General features: G+C 44.1%; 1 protein-coding gene across 1 annotated transcript in view; it reads left to right on the top strand.

The window, feature by feature from the left end:
* LOC308326282 (sodium channel protein type 4 subunit alpha-like) overlaps nucleotides 1–20,190 on the top strand; it is a gene marked incomplete at its 5' end in the record, with an annotated part of 46,131 nt that overhangs the window by 14,650 nt on the left and 11,291 nt on the right. Inside the window, 10 exons of the mRNA XM_080779089.1 lie at nucleotides 380–577; nucleotides 1,127–1,312; nucleotides 2,080–2,463; nucleotides 3,671–3,881; nucleotides 4,788–5,026; nucleotides 6,904–7,077; nucleotides 7,520–7,876; nucleotides 13,475–13,675; nucleotides 15,178–15,417; nucleotides 19,884–20,001. Coding sequence (XP_080635215.1) covers nucleotides 380–577; nucleotides 1,127–1,312; nucleotides 2,080–2,463; nucleotides 3,671–3,881; nucleotides 4,788–5,026; nucleotides 6,904–7,077; nucleotides 7,520–7,876; nucleotides 13,475–13,675; nucleotides 15,178–15,417; nucleotides 19,884–20,001 — 2,308 coding nt within the window. The remainder of the gene's footprint in view (nucleotides 1–379; nucleotides 578–1,126; nucleotides 1,313–2,079; nucleotides 2,464–3,670; nucleotides 3,882–4,787; nucleotides 5,027–6,903; nucleotides 7,078–7,519; nucleotides 7,877–13,474; nucleotides 13,676–15,177; nucleotides 15,418–19,883; nucleotides 20,002–20,190) is intronic.

Raw genomic sequence — 20,190 nt, 5'->3', positions numbered from 1 at the left:
GTGAAGCGCACGCACGCACGACTCGCAGTGCTCGTTCATGCTTTCGGCCCGGTGCGCTCATAAAAGCATTTTGTTATTGAAAAATAGCAGATTTACAAGCTTGTAGCGCGCCACACCGATTCTAAAAACACCTCTAAATCCTGACCGAAGTCTTCTGAAAAACTTCAAATATGCATATAGCAGCATCAACATTTTTACATTTTTGAATTAAGTTAATTAACTCAATCGGAACAATTGCTAAAAAATGGTAGAAACTGAACTGAACTGAACTGAACTGAACTGAACTGAACTGAACTGAACTGAACTGAACTGAACTGAACTGAACCGAACCGAACCGAACCGAACCTGAACCTGAAACTGAAACCTCCCCCCCCGTCAGACCCTGCGCGCCGTAGGGAAGACCTACATGGTGTTCTTCGTGCTGGTGATCTTCATGGGGTCGTTCTACCTGGTCAACCTGATCCTGGCCGTGGTGGCCATGGCCTACGAGGAGCAGAACCAGGCCACCATCGCCGAGGCCTGGCAGAAGGAGAGAGAGTTCCAGATGGCCATGGAGCATCTCCAACGAGAGCAAAGAGTAAGTCATAAATAATAATAATATAATAATTATAATTATAATAATAATGGCCATGGAGCATCTCCAACGAGAGCAAAGAGTAAGTAATAAATAATAATAATATAATAATTATAATTATAATAATAATGGCCATGGAGCATCTCCAACGAGAGCAAAGAGTAAGTCATAAATTATAATAATATAATAATTATAATAATAATGACCATGGAGCATCTCCAACGAGAGCAAAGAGTAAGTCATAAATAATAATAATATAATAATTATAATTATAATAATAATGGCCATGGAGCATCTCCGACGAGAGCAAAGAGTAAGTCTGTCCACATCCGCCTTCCAGCAGCGTTAACAACCCATTCCATGCTTTTCTCGAGATATATCTCGTGGAAAGTTATTATATTCCGTCTTAGCCTCCGTTAGCTTCCGGCCGCTAGCAGAAACAGCCTAGAGGATAATCTGTGGTATACACGTGCACACTCACAGGGTTATTAGAGGTATCTGTAAAATCAGCAAATACGACATTCTAACATTATCTTGTGTTCCCGTGTGGAGCTTGCAGCAAAAAGACAGACACAGGACACAGACTCCATAATGTCTCCGGAGATGTCTCCGTTCGTCCTGAGGAGAGTCAGCATGCGACGGAGCAGCAGGAGGCGCCGTTCCCACCGGACGCTGTCGGAGGAGGCGGAGGAGGAGGAGGCTGCCGAGGAGAAGTTTGACCCGTTGGACGACCCGATGGTACGGCAGGGCATTGAGCGTATAGCAACGCCTAATGCCTGCACCACTTTTTGTTATCCATTGTTGTTGTTTTTTTATCATAATACAAATGCTACAATTATGTAGACTGTCATTTATGAATGAATATAGAAAACAAAAACAGGATACATGTATCTATATATGTATATAATATAGTATAAGAAATATAAAAGCCCACCCACCCCTCCCTCCCAGGACCAACGATGTCTCATAAAGCATTATGTTGTACACTTGTACTTTAGCTATTGAAAAATAGCAGATCTACAAAGCTCATATCGCGGCACCGAGTGCCACGCTATGAGCTTGTAGATCTGCTATTGTTTTTTTAATTGTGAAAATGTGGCGCAAATCTTTGAATATATATTCTTTCAGATTTCAGAGCAAACGTTTTTAACTCAAATCTTTGCTTCTGGGGCTTGGGGGGGTCCCTGGAACAACATATTTTCAGATCGGTGTCCGCGGCCTAATACAGATAATTCTGGGGGTCCTTGACATGAAACATAGGTTTTTCAGACATAGAAACATAGGTTTTTCAGACATAGAAACATAGGTTTTTCAGACATAGAAACATAGGTTTTTCAGACATAGAAACATAGGTTTTTCAGAAAACTGTCAGGATTTAAAATACTTTTTTTAATCGGCCTCAGGTCTAAATGGGTTAGATTGTGATTGTTTTCAGTGACCCACAGCGTGTTTCCTCTCGTGTCCCTCCTCCATCCATCCTCTCGTGTCCCTCCTCCTCCACCCAGCCTCCTCTGTCTCCCATGCCGGCCCACCCCCTGCTGGCCACCCTCTCCTCCCACCCCCTCAGCAGCAGGAGAGGCAGCCAGGTCAGCATCTTCAGCTCCTTCTGGCCGCGCAACAACTCGGAGTCCGACGACGAGAACAGCGTCTGCGGGGGGGACGCCGCCGCCGCCGGCGCCACGAGGAGTCGCGCCGGCTCCACCGCCACCCCCTGGAAGAGGAGGAGGTCGGGCAGCGTGCGGAGCCACTGCTCCCAGGTCTACGTCCCCGTGAGCCTCAACGTCAACGGCCGGCGCCACAGCCTGCTGCCGGACCTCAACGGGCTGAGCGCCGTGCGTCTGCACAGCTCCTCCGCACTTCCTGCGTGGAGCATGGAGAGGGTCAAGGAGGTCTCGGTGAGTGAAGGGTTAATTGCCCTGATGTTGTCCAATAAGATGTGGATGTGCAGATTGGAACAGGAAGCGTGCACACACACACACACGCAGAGAGTTTACAGATTGATTAGGATCCCCATTAGCTGGTGCATAACAACAGCTCAATATATAAAAGAGAGACGAATATGCAGGACATATCCCCCCCCCCTCCCTCTCTCTCTCTCTCTCTCTCTCTCATTAGCAGGCAACAGTGCAGCACTGTCTCTCTCTCTCCCTGTTTCTGGCACAACAGCGCCCCTACTGGTACTCGTACTGGTGCTCATTAACCAACACGTAGGTGAACACGGACATTGCTGTTCCTTGGAGTGGTTGCACCACTCGAAAATAAATACATACTGTCACATTTCTGTGAACGTCCTTTCTGTAACGAAAAGTTGTTACTTCTGAGCGAATTAGTCTGTTGAACGAGGAGGAGCGTGCTTCATTATGCTTGTGCATCTTCGTAGCTAACGCCACTCTAAAGACAGTCTACGGCTTAAACTGTCTTTAGAGTGGCGTTGGCTATGAACACACAGCCTACTGTGTGTCCCCGTGGGGAAGATGAATCCATCATGTCTCATAGATACAGCCTACTGTGTGTCCCCGTGGGGAAGATGAATCCATCATGTCTCATAGATACAGCCTACTGTGTGTCCCCGTGGGGAAGATGAATCCATCATGTCTCATAGATACAGCCTACTGTGTGTCCCCGTGGGGAAGATGAATCCATCATGTCTCATAGATACAGCCTACTGTGTGTCCCCTTGGGGAAGATGAATCCATCATGTCTCAAGCCCTGTTTGTACCCTCCTGTGTTTTCCCCTTCCTTGGGGAAGATAAATCCATCATGTCTCTAGCCCTGTTTGTACCCTCCTGTGTGTCCCCTTCCTTGGGGAAGATGAATCCATCATGTCTCCAGCCCTGTTTGTACCCTCCTGTGTGTCCCCTTGGGGAAGATGAATCCATCATGTCTCCAGCCCTGTTTGTACCCTCCTGTGTGTCCCCTTGGGGAAGATGAATCCATCATGTCTCATAGATACACCCTCCTGTGTGTCCCCTTCCGTGGGGAAGATGAATCCATCATGTCTCCAGCCCTGTTTGTACCCTCCTGTGTGTCCCCTTCCTTGGGGAAGATGAATCCATCATGTCTCCAGCCCTGTTTGTATCCTCCTGTGTGTCCCAGGAGCTGGCCTGTCTGGAGAGGACTGCGTATCCCATGAAGCCTCAGCCGGGGCTGTCCTCCCCAGCGCCGGGGCTGTCCTCCCCAGCGCCGGGGCTGTCCTCCCCAGCGCCGGGGCTGTCCTCCCCAGCGGTGGTGGCTGAGCCTCCAGCGCCGCGCAGGAAGCGAGCACTGAGCTCCGTCACCTTCATGGATGAAGAGCTCCAGCTGAGAGGTCAGAGCTTCCTCTACGGAGGGCCATTTTGTTCCCTCCATACACTACAGTATATACAGTATAGTGGACAGAGTACGCAACCCCAGTGTCAGAGTGTACTGTAGATGCTCCTGCTGGTCAAAATATAACCAGTGTTTTAGTGGTGATTTCTTTCTAATTGGTGCGACGCTATTTTAATGACGTCACGCACACGCCATGCACGCATTTCTATATTCAGCTATTTTCGTCTTACACAAACATTAACCCCCAAGATTATATGTAATTGTCTGCCGACCCCCATCTGAAAATATGTTGTTCCAGGCAGGGACCCCCCCCCCCCCCCCAGAAGCAAAGATTTGATTTAAAAACGTTGGCTCTGAAAGAATATACAGTAAATATTCAAATATTTGCACTACATTTTCACGATTTTTTCAAAAGACCTACAAGCTATCTGCTATTTTTAAATAGCTAAAGTATAACATAATGCTTAAAGATGGAGTGCCACGATTTTTTCCCATCCTAAAACATGATCATCAGGTATTATTATAATATTAGGGGGAAGAACTTTTTTCCAAAAAGTGTACAATATTTGTTAAAATCATGCTTTTATGTGGACACGCCCACCAGTTCATTAAGTATGCCTGGTTTGCCTGGTGGGTGGTGATGGGTGGTGATCCACCTGAACTGAAGCCGCACCCACAGCTGTAGTTGTATGATAAAGGGGGAGGGGTTAGGGGAGGGGCTGATAATGTGACGTCACTATATAACTTTTTATTTCATTGGCCCATTTGACTGTCAAGGGTTCAGCCTCCAGGAAGAAACCCTAAATACAAAGTTAATACACCATTGCAAATAAAAAATGACTCCAGGGTGTCTAAAGACGTACTATCACCCCCAACTGCGGTCTCCCTCTCCCTGCTGCTGCAGAGCTGGAGGAGTCCAGGCAGAAGTGCCATCCCGGGTGGTACCCGCTGGCCCGGAGGTACCTGGTGTGGGAGTGCTGCCCCTGCTGGCTGGCGCTGAAGCAGTGGGTGAAGCTCCTGGTGATGGACCCGTTCCTGGACCTGGGCATCACCATCTGCATCGTGCTCAACACCCTGTTCATGGCCCTGGAACACTACCCCATGACCCCCGAGTTCAACGGGATGCTCTCTGTGGGCAATCTGGTAAACATACCTTTTACTTATTTTTTTAATTTTCTTTTGTAGGGCAGGCACCTACAGTATACAGTAGGCGGGTTGCCAGGATCAGAGCCATTGGAGGCGAGTTATGACATCTCCGTTCACTTCATGGGGCTTCAGTCCAATGGCGGCCCCTTTTACATAGACTTCTATTGGCGAAGAGTGTCAATCAATCAATCTTTATTTATATAGCACATTTTTCAGGCAGCGAGTGCAGTTCAAAGTGCTTTACAGTAAGAACAAAAAGTAATAAGAATAAAAATAATATATATATATATATATATACACATACATATATATATATAAATACACATACACATACACAAATATACATATGTACATATCACACAAAGAGCAAAACAAAGCAGGAAAGCATCAACTATATAGTAATAAAAACAATAGTAAAAAGGAGAGACTAATCACAGGAAAAGGACATGATCTAGGAGGTAAAAGCGATGCTAAAAAGGTGTGTTTTAAGATTTCGTTTAAAAATGTCAACAGATTCAGAGAACCGTAGATGTTGTTTTCAAAGGATTCAAAGGATTGAACCGGACTGAAGCCGATCTACAAGCTCACAATGCGTCGCGTTGCGACGCATTGTGAGCTTGTAGATCTGCTATTTTCAGCATGCAACCAAGTGTAAAATGACTTGTACTGGATCTCTTGTCCACTAGTCCCCTCCTAACATTTTAGTCTAGTTTTTATTTGTTGACGAAATTGTCAATATATTCAGTCTTAGTTTTAGTCATCGTAGCTTAGTTTTCATTTAGTTTCTATTTCGTTTTTGTCAGTGAAAAAAGTTAGTCGACGGACATTTTTCGTCTTGGTTTTAGTCGACGAAAACAACACTGGTGGCGGGTTGCCAGGATACAGTGCTAACACGGCATGGCTCTCTCTGTGATACTGTAAAGTGTGTGGTACTGTAAAGTGCTATTGGGCGATAACTAAATGGCCTGTGGAGTGGTACTGAAAGCCTGATTCGGTGGGCAGTAAAAGCACACTAACAGGAGAGCAGAACAACATGCTGTACAACATCATGCCACTCAGATAATGGATTTGTTTGTTTGTTTTACTCTGAGCACTAGACTGGAGGAGATAAACGCCTGAAATGTATAAAGACAACACAGAATGCCATGTATAGAAGAAGGGGGGGGGGGGGCATTATATTGTCATTTGATGAATTTTGATTATGCCCAGCATGCCAATTTGTCCCATTGAACATATTCATCTGCCGGCCATTTTGCAATACTGAGGAATGCGGATTCCACACACCTGAGTATGGCGTACGTTAAAAGCAAATGTATGTGTGGTCAATTGGTAGGAGTATTTTGGCACACACTAATTAATCATTTAAACCACACCAATTTTGGACTGAAAAAAACATGTTTCTATGTCAGTGGTGCTCAACCTTTTTTTTTGTCAAGGACCCCCAGAATTATCTCTATTGGGCAACGGACGCCCATCTCAAAATATGTAGTTCCAGGGACCCCCCCAGAAGCCAATATTTTAGTTAAAAAGGTTCGCTCTGAAATATATATTCAAAGATTTGCACCACATTTTCACGACTTTTCAAAAAATAGCAGACCTACAAGCTCGTAGCGTGCCACTCGGTGGCTCGCTAATGAGCTTGTAGATCTGCTATTTTTCAATAGCTAAAGTAGAACAGAATCCTTAAAACACCAAAAGGGGTTCCCGCCCAGAATGGGTTAAAAACCGTTCTGTCCCGACCCGACCCTTTGGTGTGGTTGTTTGGGCATTAACGGCTGAGCGACTGACACGTCTAGTGATTAATTTTCAATGAGAACTTTAGTCATAGTTAATAGTTTTTCTTTGATGTGTCAATCCGTGTGCTGTTGCTACAGGTGTTCACTACCATCTTTACCGCGGAGATGGTGCTGAAGCTCATCTCCATGGACCCGTACCGCTACTTCCAACAGGGCTGGAACATCTTTGACGGCATCATCGTGTGTCTCAGTCTGATGGAGCTGGGTCTGTCCAACGTAGAGGGCCTGTCTGTCCTGCGCTCCTTCAGACTGGTAATGGGAACTGTTGTTCTTAATGCTTTTCTGCCCCGTACTTTGGAATAGGAACTTACCTGCAGGACCTATATTTATATATATATATATATTCAATATATATATATATACTCAATTAATTCAAACATATACAGACACACATAGAAGGAGATCAGCCGGAGAATCGGAGTGGCAGGGGGGCGGTATTGCAGTCGCTGTACTGCACTGCTGTGACGCTGTTAAAACGTACTGTGATGTTGCTCTGGAGAGGGACCTCTGGAGCTCTCTGGTGGAGCTGTTGCCCCCGCGACCCGACTACGGATAATCGGTTGAAGATGGAAGGATGGATGGAAGACACGCATAGATTCCTGTTATCATTGCCTTGATTATATATATTTCTTCATAGCATTAGATGTTGTGTTGTTTCCTGACACTCTTCTTGCCCTGCATGGTCTTCCCATAGTTGAGAGTCTTCAAACTGGCCAAGTCGTGGCCCACGCTGAACACGCTCATCAAGATCATCGGCAACTCGGTGGGCGCCCTGGGGAACCTGACGCTGGTCCTGGCCATCATCGTCTTCATCTTCGCCGTGGTTGGCATGCAGCTGTTCGGGAAGAGCTACCAGGACTGCGTGTGCAAGATCTCCATGGACTGCCAGCTGCCCCGCTGGCACATGAAGGACTTCTTCCACTCGTTCCTCATCGTGTTCCGCGTGCTGTGCGGCGAGTGGATCGAGACCATGTGGGACTGCATGGAGGTGGCGGGCCAGCCGCTCTGCATCACCGTCTTCATGCTGGTCATGGTGATCGGCAACCTGGTGGTGAGTGTTCACGTGTTCAATCACCTTTTTCTTTTCTGCTATCGGATTTTAAAAAAAACAGACCAGGTATGTAATAATATTGTGACATGAGACTAGATATCATTTGGGACTTTGGATATTGTAATATCGAAAAAATGTCTTCTACATCCTGACATTTTTCAGAAAATGCTATGTTTCTATGTCAGTCGTTCTTCGATTTTTCAAAAATAGAAGACCTAAAAGCATGCTCCCAGCAGATCGAACTCAGATCACACACAATCATGGATTACAGATGTGAAAAAATGGAACCTGTCTGATCAGTGACTAGGGCTTTGTAGCACTGGACTGTCCACAGCTGAGCACACAGTGATGTACAGTACATTATCTGGTAGATAAATGCTGTACTTTAATAATAATAATAATAATAATAAACTTTATTTGTATAGCACCTTTCATACATAAATGTAGCTCAAAGTGCTTCACAGGGCAAAAATAGAATACAATAAAACATAAGTAGTTAAAATGATAAAACAATGGCAAAGAACAAAATTGAATACAAGAACATAAAATAAAAACAAATAAAAACAAATAAAAACACCACAAATCAGTCAGGGCAGGGTAGGAACGTGTATATTAAAACTCAATTAAAAGCAATGTTGTAGAAGTGGGTCTTGAGCTGAGCTTTAAAAATGTCTACAGAGGCTGCCTGACGAAGGTACAGTGGGAGCTTGTTCCATGCCGACGGCCCGTAGAAGCAAAAAGCTGCTTCCCCGTATTTTTTAGTTGCCATTTTTCTTTTGGCAACGCGAGCAGGCCAGCAGTGGAAGACCTTAGGGGGCGGTTTGGGACATATTTAGGCAGGCAGTCATGTAGGTAGGAAGGTGCGAGACCATTGAGAGCTTTATAGACAAGTAAAATAATTTTAAAATCAATCCTAAAAACAACCGGAAGCCAGTGCAGTGATGCCAGAACTGGAGTAATATGTTCTCTCATCCTAGTTCTAGTTAAAACTCTGGCTGCTGCATTTTGGACGAGTTGTAATCTGTCAGTTGTTTTCTTAGGCAGTCCTGAATAAAGTGCATTGCAGTAGTCAAGCCGAGAGAAAACAAAGGCGTGGATTAGCGTTTTTGCATCGTCCAAGGACAAATAGGCTCTGATTCTAATATTTCTAAGGTGAAAAAAGGCAATCTTGGTAACATGATTAATGTGAGAATTAAAATTAAATTCAGAATCAATAATAACCCCCAGGTTCTTTACTGTACTGTTACTTTCTACAGTCAGGTTACCAAGTCTGCTTATTATTGATTGTTTCTGCTCACTAGAACCGATTATGAGAACTTCTGTCTTATCCTCATTTAGCTTGAGAAAGTTCTCACTCATCCAACATTTGATGCTAGACAAACCGGTCAAGGCAGGTTAAGACATTTAACACCTACAATATGTACTGAGAAAATCGTAATGCCTAACAAGCACAGGTACGCACACACGCACGCATTGCTATTTCTGGGGACATCGAAAGTTTGTGGTGGCAATTGTATGAATGCGATTTTTATCTACTTTCTTTTTGTCATTTTTAAACCTACCCCTATAAACCCTGAATTATAGTTAGTGTTGTGAACCTAGAATATCCAATCTACAATATCACAAAACGTCGTGCTGTGACATGTTGTGAGCTCATAGATTGGCTATTTTTGGTATGCGTGAGACACTGCAACTACATATGAATCAGGCATAACTCCAACCCGAGCTCCTAAACCTAACCTCTAAATCCCTAAACCTAACCTCTAAATCCCTAAACCTAACCTCTAAATCCCTAAACCTAACCTCTAAATCCCTAACTCTAACCCTTCCTGAATCCTTTCCTAATTGTAAAGCCTGACTTCCCAAAATGTCTATTCCTCAATACTTCTATTTGGCTTGCAGAATCGCTTCAAAACATTATCCAGGGCAGGCTAGTGGACAACATTCAAGCCATCTGCTGTCTCTACAGAATTCACATTGGTGCATTCTACCGTATTATGCAAATCTACTGTACTGCATTCATTTGTTGCCGTGCAAACCTCAGTCATAACATGACTAATGTGGACATAATGTGGCTTCAAAGCTCAATGTCTGACAGGGCTTAATGTTTTTATTCACTGCTAATGAGTTAAGCTTTATGGGTGAAATTGGAACCAAAGATCGTGCAAGGCTATGACATTCGATGATGTATATTTATTGTCATCAACAAGCGATGCCTGCAGCTTGTCGCCGTTTATGTAAAGACAGCGTAATCCAAGTAACAGATCTGGATACACGCAACTGTTGTCACTTAATTGGTGCCTCAACAAAGGGTCGAGGGTATACTGTATGTATGTGGGTTGGTCCTCCCATATGGTGCTCTGTTGTCCAGCTGTGTCCTCGTCGAGGCTGACACGGAATGAGAACAAATATATAGAACCAAATCCCAGAATTCCAGACAGACAGCGTTTATAGCAGTGCTTCATTCATGTCCCAGTATCCTTTTATTTCCCGTCTGGTTGTGGGAACTGGGAAACAACCATTTTTACAACGAAACTGCCTATAAATAGCATATCTTTGTGTGTGTGTGTGTGTGTGTGTGTGTGTGTGTGTGTGTGTGTGTGTGTGTGTGTGTGTGTGTGTGTGTGTGTGTGTTTGACTGAAATAGCTCATAGTTGATTTTAAAAGTGACACAATATCACCTCAACCATTCCTGTTTTCTCTTTTGGCTTTTTGTTCAAGCTCGGATCATGGGTGTGAAATGAATACATATTGAAAATATGCAAGGATACCGTTGATCTGAATTTAGTTTGTCTCACATACAATCTTGTACAGTAATGTACAATTGTGGCCTTCCTATATGGCACAGGTCAGTTACATTTCCCCTCTGGCTGGCTTCTCTGTGCTATTAAATGGTATCCTACATTTAAGCTGATGCTCCGAACTGTACTGTATCTGTTTCATATCTTCTCAACCCTGAAATAGATTTCTGCCTGGCCAGTGGGCAGCTTTGAACTTGTTACAGGGGCCGTCCATGCAGTTCCGAATCACAGTGGTGGTGTGATTGTGTACTTGATTGACGTTTTTGAAGTAGTTAGACAGCTACTGTACATGGGTGTTACTAAAGTACTGTGTTAAAAACAGAATATTGAAAACATGGCGGTCAAGTGAGCAACACAGCTGCCTGCAGATGTGGCCGGTCAACGCAAAACATCAGTTGTCTATCAAAAAATCACACCCGCATGAACTGAGTAGTGCAACTCCCCCGCCACCCTCCTCTCTCTCTCTCTCTCTCTCTCTCTCTCTCTCTCTCTCTCTCTCTCTCATTAGCAGGCAACAGTGCAGCACTATCTCTCTCTCTCTCTGTTTCTGGCACAACAGCGCCCCTACTGGTACTCATAGTCATACCACTGGTGCTCATAGTCACATAGGTGAACACATAGATATGTGAACACGGACATTGCTGTTCCTTGGAGTGGTTGCACCACTCAAAAATCACACCTGTGTGAAGTGAGGGGCGCTCTTATCATCAACTATCAACATCATCATACATCATCTCATTCTGGGTAATCACCATTTGCATCCTCACTTTTGTCTTCAATAACTTCAATAACGCAAACACACAAAACTGGCCATTCATCGTCAATGGCATTCAATGTTTGTGTTAGGACAATGTTTGAGTTTACCTCAAAGCTGGACCTCAAAAATGTAAAATAAATAAATAAAAATCAAATCAGCTGTAGGCTATAGCAGTCACACAAAAAAATGACAAGCAGTCAGCTCAGCCCCAATAGCTCTATTACCTCATTAGGGAAAGTTTTGTATAGACGGAGACCTCCAGTCGCACATAAACCATGTGAAAGCTGTTTATCCTGCAGGGATTATCCAGGAAGCTTGAGGGCGAGAAGGTCAAAGGGCATTCATCAGTAATCATCTGATCATGCTCCCCATCTCTCCGACTGGCCTAGAGATGATCCCTCCCTCCCTCACCAACTGTCTCGCACGCACACACGCATGCACGCACGCACTCTCTCACACACACACACACACACACACACGCATATAGAGTGCAATGATATGTCTGCTGGTTGATGCTGCTGCTACTCGGAGAGAGAGATTACTTGAGTTCTTGGTATATCAAGTGTAATGTACCAAGATTCCACAAGCCATATGTGTCCCACCATGCACCCCCCCCCCCTGGCTCTTAGTACAACAAAACATATGTCCCAGGAGGTCATCATGGCTGTATCGCCTCTCGGAGCTTGTTGAAAGCTGGTTTCGTAGTTTCATGGTTAAAGGTCATGGCTAGGTCAACTAGCCAATCTACATTGACACGTTGTGAGCTTGTAGACTGGCCATTTTAACTATTCAAAAATGTTTTGCAAAATAGTTAAAAAAAAGGCAAAGTAGTTTAGGGATAAGGGCTTTAATTTGCGGCAACGAAAATGTTGCCCTCGGGCTCCAATGCTATAGTACAGAGGTTCCCAAGCACTGGTACTAGCACCACTTGTACTAGCACCACTGGTACTAGCACCACTGGTACTAGCACCTACTGGTACTAGCACCACTGGTACTAGCACCACTGGTACTAGCACCACTGGTACTAGAACCACTGGTACTAGCACCACTGGTACTAGCACCACTGGTACTAGAACCACTGGTACTAGCACCACTGGTACTAGAACCACTGGTACTAGAACCACTGGTACTAGCACCACTGGTACTAGCACCACTGGTACTAGAACCACTGGTACTAGCACCACTGGTACTAGAACCACTGGTACTAGAACCACTGGTACTAGCACCACTGGTACTAGAACCACTGGTACTAGAACCACTGGTACTAGCACCACTGGTACTAGAACCACTGGTACTAGAACCACTGGTACTAGCACCACTGGTACTAGAACCACTGGTACTAGCACCACTGGTACTAGCACCACTGGTACTAGAACCACTGGTACTAGCACCACTGGTACTAGCACCACTGGTACTAGCACCACTGCTGGTACTTGAGCCCCCCATCTGGTGGTACGCAGAAGTGGAATGAAATATTTATTTGACTACAGGTAGTTATTCTGACCAAGCAATGACAAAATGACAAAAAGTGACATTTCAAGCACAAGTTGCACAACGCTCTTCCTCAGACTAAAGGTGACAGAGGTCACAGAGGAACACATCTTTATGCAACCCACTGGTAGTCAACATGATCACAGCTGTGTACAATCTCACGTGATCAGAGCAAGTCAAGATCTAGAAAGCTCTGTACGAGCTTGTAGGTCTGCTATTTTTGAAGAATCGTGAAAATGTGTTGCAATTTTCGAATATATAATCTTTCAGTGCGAACATCTTTAACTCAAATCTTTGCTTCTGGGGGGTCCCTTGAACAACACATATTTTGAGATGGGGTCGGAGGCCTTAATACATATAGTTTTTGGGTGTCCTTTCACATGAAAATGTTTTCGAACCATTGACATAGATACATGAGTTTTTCCAGAAAACTGTCATTTGTAGAATCGTGTGTCAGGTCGAAATAATGGGTTAATAATTGAAATGACAAATGGGTTTGAGAACCACTCGTGTGTACAATGTGTGCCTTAATTGTTAACTGTTCCACAGGTGCTGAACCTCTTTCTGGCTCTGCTTCTTAGCTCCTTCTGCTCCGACAACCTGTCGGCGCCCGAGGAGGACGGAGACCTGAACAACATTCAGATCGCCGTCGCCCGCATCCACGCGGGCGGCGCCTGGCTCTCGGCGCACGTGGCGGACCTCCTGAACGGAAACATCAAGCGAGGACCACAGAGGACCAAGTCCGTGAAGGTCAGCCGGGGTGGGGTGGTGTGTTGGCAGTGCTGCCGGGTTCTAGGCCTTTTGAGGCCCCAAGCAACTTATTTCTCTAAGGCCCCCCCCCTCCTGCTTTGCCACTCGGGGGGGGCGTCCGGGGGGGCGCAAGGGGATACATGGAAAAGAAAAAAAATCTTCTCCCTGTGACGAGGCCCCCTCAGTGGTTGAGGCCCTAGGCGACCGCCTAGTTCGCCTATGCCTAGAACCGGCCCTATGTGTTGGGGTGGGGGCCGTCTATCAATTTAATTCAATTCAAAGGTTTTTATTGGCATGAGAAAAACATAAATTTTCATTGCCAAAGCAAAAAGGGTTACAAATAAATACAATCAAAACAAAATGTATACAATTGAAAGTCAGAATCTCCAATAAATCCATTTCTTTATCACCAAGATGGATGCAGATAGTGTAGGAATTACACACGATTCAATTCAAATGAGCTTTATTTATTGGCTTGAGAAAACAAACGTTTACAGTGACAAAGCAAGTGTCACAATGCAATAAAAACAGTTGAAAATGGCGGCAGTATATACAGTTGGAGGAGGTACAGCATTTTTCCCCCCTTTTTTTTTAAGATCTTTTTTTCCGGCTTACGCCTTTTTATTGGTTTTTGAAGGGACAGACAGTAGGCTGACAGGAAACGGGAGAGAGTTGGGGGAATGACATGCACTAAAGGCCGTGTCGGGGCTCGGGAGTCGAACCCGCGGCACACTGCGACTGGATTGCCAGTCGGGGTGCCCAGACGGTTACGCCACCGCCTGGGCCGGTACAGCATTTTGTAAACGGAGCTATATGTCACATTGCATCGTTATGTACATGTTCTAACAGGGTATAAAGCTTTTGTTTAAAACAAATTGCATCAGTGTTGATTCCATCGACTAATACTATGACAGAAAATGTTAGTCGACTGTACCTTTTTTCACTGACGAAAACTAATTGGAAACTAAGCTATGATGACTATAAACCAAGACTAAATATAATATTGTCTAGAGTAAAATGTTAGGAAGGGACGGAGCACACTCGCCTATTAGTTTGCATTACACAGCACACTAGGTGTGTTATTTCCGAACGCGCCCTTAGTTACATGCTGAAAATAATATTTTCTGCAAGTGTAAAATCAGTCATTATGATGGCATCATAATGCCATCATAACAACTCAATCAACTATAGATTTATTGGAGTCAGTGGACTAAAATCTTATGATATTTAGTCGACTAATACTAGACTAACGCTAAAACATTCCAGGTGACTAAAATGTGACTTAAGACTAAATGAAAACTATTCAAGAGACTTTTTTTTATATTAGTTTTTATTAGGTTTTTATAGACATGACAAACAAGACATACATAACAATGACACATACACCAGACTGGGCAATGTATATAAAATGAGTGGCGGGCCTATCGTGATAAGATAGCATAGGATAAGTCAAGAAACTTATAACTAAAATAAAACTTTGCTGTCAAAATCAAACACTGCAGTCCATCAAGATGGCCGCCACCGCCGGCGGCGCCGGCTGCAACCACGTGGGGAGCAACGGCGGTCTTTTCGGACGGAAGTCGTACGTCATACCGGAGGAGGAGGAGGAGGAGGAGGACAGCTACATGACCAACCCCAACCTGACCGTGGTGGTCCCCATCGCCCCCGGAGAGGATGACGTGGATCTGTTTGAGGAGGAGGAGGTGCTCTCTGACTCCTCGGAAGAGGAGGGAAACCTCGCGGTGAGCATTCTTATATACGCCTACATTATGAACGAAATTAACTGGATAATAAATACTGAGGGTCTGATATTGTATTTTATTTTTTTCATTTTTATCCCACGATTTTGCAACCCATTTTTTCACCCAGTGTCAATTATGTAATGTAATCCTGGGCGCTACACTTCCTCTGCCAACCTGGGGGGGGGGGGGGGGGGCAGCGGACTGACCTCATGCTTCCTTCTATGCACGAGGAGTCCAAGCTGCTGGGAGAGTTCCACTGGCCAGACGTAGCACGTGGAAGGAACACGTTATTCCGACCAGTTCCTTTCTCCTGTTTGTTTTTATTCTTTGTAATTATTTGTTTTGTCCAAAATATTGTGTTTGTTGTCATGATTTGTCACGACAACAAGAGTTGGCTTTGTAAGGCTCATAAGGTCTTATAAGGTTAAAAGGTCTTATAAGCTTATAAGGTCTTTAAATAAATAAGTTTTGAAATGTCTATGGGAAAAATGCGTTGGGAACTATTTCCTGGGCCTGGCGTCGTCATGAAAGGTGGCGGGACTGCGACGCTCTATACAGACTGCCCGCTTGCTCAGGGGATAAATTGAATGTCAAATCTGTGTCAGATCCTGTATCTACGTGAGACATGAGTTTGCAACTCCTGTTATAATGTATGTAATACATTATATATTATAATACATACAAATGCATCACATTTTATTTAGCTACAGTGCAATATCAATAGTCTTTTGTTTGGCAATGTAGCCAAATGTAACCACATGTGAAAAGGTCTATGTACAAAAATAAAATAGCCTTTCTTTCACATCTTGAGAATGAAAAGGTTAGGAAACCTTACACATTCTACTGAGAAATAGCCTATCTGCCCAGGTAATAATAATAATAATAATAATAATAATAATACAAAAAAACCTTCCTGTGTATGAATTTCACACGTCTATACTGGCAGTCCATACGTAATACATTTTGGAAAGAAGCCATAGTGTTATGGTTGGGTGTGGAGGAAAGAGGCCATAGTGTTATGGTTGGGTGTGGAGAAGGAAAGAAGCCATAGTGTTATGGTTGGGTGTGGAGAAGGAAAGAAGCCATAGTGTTATGGTTGGGTGTGGAGGAAAGAGGCCATAGTGTTATGGTTGGGTGTGGAGGAAAGAGGCCATAGTGTTATGGTTGGGTGTGGAGGAAAGAGGCCATAGTGTTATGGTTGGGTGTGGAGAAGGAAAGAGGCCATAGTGTTATGGTTGGGTGTGGAGTTAGCAAATGATTGTTGGATTTCCGCATATAAGCCGTTAATCTGCCAACCAGACAAGGAGCTTCCCAGTGACACAGATATAAATCTATGTACAGTAACTAAGAACCAAAATGCAAGTCCATCCACACACACACTACAAAAAAAGTAGAACGTCAATCGTATTTAGGAGACGGCTGTAATTTAGGAGACATGCAGTAATCCTGGTCTCTAAACTGCCTCCCCCTGGCCAGCCGGGGCGCCTGATGGAGGGGAGAGGAACTGGTCGGAATAACGTGTTCCTTCCACGCGCTACGTCCAACCAGGGAACAACCCCGGTGCTTGCCCGTTTTTCCTCCTGGAATTTTCACCAGTTGAGGGGGATAACTTTGTAATATGCTATTGGCTGTTTGTATTCTTTTTGGAAAAATATGAAAAGATACTCCTGTGGAAAGGCTATATTATTTTACTTATATTGACTCTATAAACAATTTAGTATTATTTATTATATGTAAGGTTTTGCCCACTCAAATGGTACCTCGTCAGATAATCCCCACATAGCCTACAACAACTTCTGTGAACAGAATTCACTGTAGTAGCTTTTCATAAATTATATTTGTACTTTATAGAAAGTTTATAGTTAGAGAAATTCAAAGTCCAGCCGTCTGTTGTCCAGCCTCTCCCACCCCTCACTGGGGAAAGTTCTGGGAGGAAAACAGAAACGGGGTGAGTTGTCTTGTTACCCATGCATGAAGGAAGTATGAGTTCAAGTCCGTTGCTCTCCCCAGGTTGGCGGAGGGTGTGTAGGCAAGATCACATTAGATTAGACACACACAAGCACGCGCGCACACACACACACACACACACACACACACACACACACACACACACACACACACACACACACACACACACACACACACACACACACACACAACAATGGTGCAATGTAAAGATTATAAGGTGATTACTACAAAGGTATCATTTTAGCTGCCAATATCTCTCTGAGACAGACTATTTGTTGTCAATACATTGTGTCAGTATAAACTCAGTTTTGAAATCTATAAAACAAAGAAAAGACAAGACAAAAGAAAGAGAGAAAAAAGAAAGACTACACAATTTGACTGCATGCATTGTGAATTGTATTTATCTGTTTTCCCACACTAATCACCATTAACTCTCTCTCTCTCTCTTTCATTGTGTCAACTCTGTCTTCCTCTCCTAAGTCTCTCTCTCTCTTCATCTTTTTCTCTCTCTCTCGGTTCTTCTTGCTTGTCTGTCCAATCCATCCTCTTCTCTCTGAGTGGCTGGAGATGACAAAAGACCAGATCTTGAGCCAGGCCAGATTCGAGCCAGGCCCTGCAAATCAGATTAAACCAACTGAGCTGAGCAGGGCCAGGCCAGGCCAAACCAAGCCAAGCCAAGCCAGCCAGAGCTATTGCCTTTCCATTAAATGGGTACAAACTGATGATGGAAGTCCATCCATGATATATCTAGTTTAATATTACCGCTATATCGGTATGAGAAACCATTCCAGATAATTATTTTCAGTTTAGGGAACGACGCGGAATCGACCCGGCGATACGCTGTCAGGCTACAGAGAGCCTATAAGTGCCCGGACTGGCGCCGCCACCACAGAATTAAGAACCTTGCACCTAAATTAAGTAGACCTATTAATAATCAGTAGACCTATAGGTTTTAAGTAAAGTTGAGAGCATTCTCTCTCTTTAAAGTCATTTGGTGGCTGAATCTATTCTCGAGAACTGCCACCATTCATTTCAACAGAGAACCGTCTTATTTTGAAAGCTGTTACACTCCGTTAAAACGGAATTACAGGATGTGCAAAATTGCTATGTAACTAACGTGTCCCGCAAATGTTATTTAATTCACCTCAAAACATACATCATAACTCATAAGTGATCATAAGTGGTTTAGTTATGAGCTGCAAATCAAGCTTGGGAAGAGAGATTTAGCAGTGGAAGACTTGGATAGCGGTTTATAAATCTCTTCATTAGATTGTTGGAGACATGGGTTTCCACGGCAACCATTGAAGCTCAAATGATGCTGGCCAGACATGGCTTCTATGCTGAGCTGTGGTGGACTGGCATTATATTATGGCTCCCTCTATCCCGCCCTCTTTCGTCGTCGTCATGAATCCAATCCCTCTCCCCACCAGAATTAGAAAAGGGAAATGGAAATTAGAAAAAAAAATAAGCTTTCTCCAGTCATCAGCTTAACAGGCATCAGCTGCTGCCACGCGTAAGGCAGGATGCATTTAATATGACTGTGTAGAGTTTTATAAACACACCAAACTGACACGGCGGTCTGCGTCTGCGTTCACGTATGACCCAGGAACAGAACAGAACAGTTTGGTTTAATAACTGCTCGAGATGGCAGGCAGGCAGGCGGGGCGGATTGACAGACAGACAGACAGACAGACAGTGTTCGTCTCCTGGTCCATGCATGTTCATTTATACTGGATTAACGTCACATGACATGATGGTTGTGGTTTTTTTGATTGAAGTAGCTCTTCTGTCTCAATAATCCCAGTAAATCGTGTTAAATATGCTACCATTATGACACATGAAAATCACATCAAAACTAAGGCTGTGTGGACGGACGTGCAGTCGTGCACGTGTGTGTGCGCACGCGCTTGCGTATTTCATTCACACAGAGCATTTATCTTTCCTTTAATCTGTGACAAAGTGCTGTAGTGTAACTAGGCTGGAGTTATTCATGTTTGTGACAAATGAGATCAAAAGTCATGAGACGTATGAAAGCAGTCTCATTGAGCTGGCTAATTAGAGCCAATGAGCTGCTAGTTCATTGGCCTACGAGCCTGCAAGCTACGAGCTTGCAGGTCTGCTATTTTCGAAAAATCGTAAAATTGCGGCACAAATCTTTGAATATATATTCTTTATTTCTTTCAGAGCGAACGTTTCTTTTATTGCGACGTCAGGCCTAAATGGGTTAACGCATTCTTCTGGGGACCCCCTGGAACCTCCCCATGGACCATGAGAACCAATCCTCTGTTGCAGTGTAGACGTGCAATGTGTAGATTTACTTTATAGCAAATGAGCTTAGGTGTGCGTCTGGGTGCGTAAAAGGAAGCAAAAAGGTAATAACGGACAGTGTGACGTCCTTTTCCTCAGGTGAAGATCAGCCTGTCAGAGGGCAGCACGGTGATAACAGCACGGTGATAACAGCACGGTAATAACGGACAGTGTGACGTCCTTTTCCTCAGGAGAAGATCAGCCTGTCGGAGGGCAGCACGGTGGACCTGAGGAAACCTGGGGAGGAGAGGGACGATTTCTCGGAGCTGTCTGAAGAGACGCTGGAACCAGAGGAATGCTTTCCTGAATGTGTGTACATTTAAATTACAATACTTTACCATTTAGGCATTTAGCAGACGCTCTTAATCCAGAGCGACTTACATTAAGCAAGAACAAAAAGCATGGCAATACATCACATACATAAAAAAGTAGTTATCATGAAACATGCGTAAGCTAAGAACATAACAGTGGAATATATCTATATAATGAAACTACATA

Source organism: Protomyctophum bolini (genome assembly GCF_963924005.1).
Source record: "Protomyctophum bolini genome assembly, chromosome: 12".
Classification (NCBI taxonomy): domain Eukaryota; kingdom Metazoa; phylum Chordata; class Actinopteri; order Myctophiformes; family Myctophidae; genus Protomyctophum; species Protomyctophum bolini.
The sequence above is the reverse complement of the archived record's forward strand: the minus strand, read 5'-3'. Positions and strand labels throughout refer to the sequence as shown.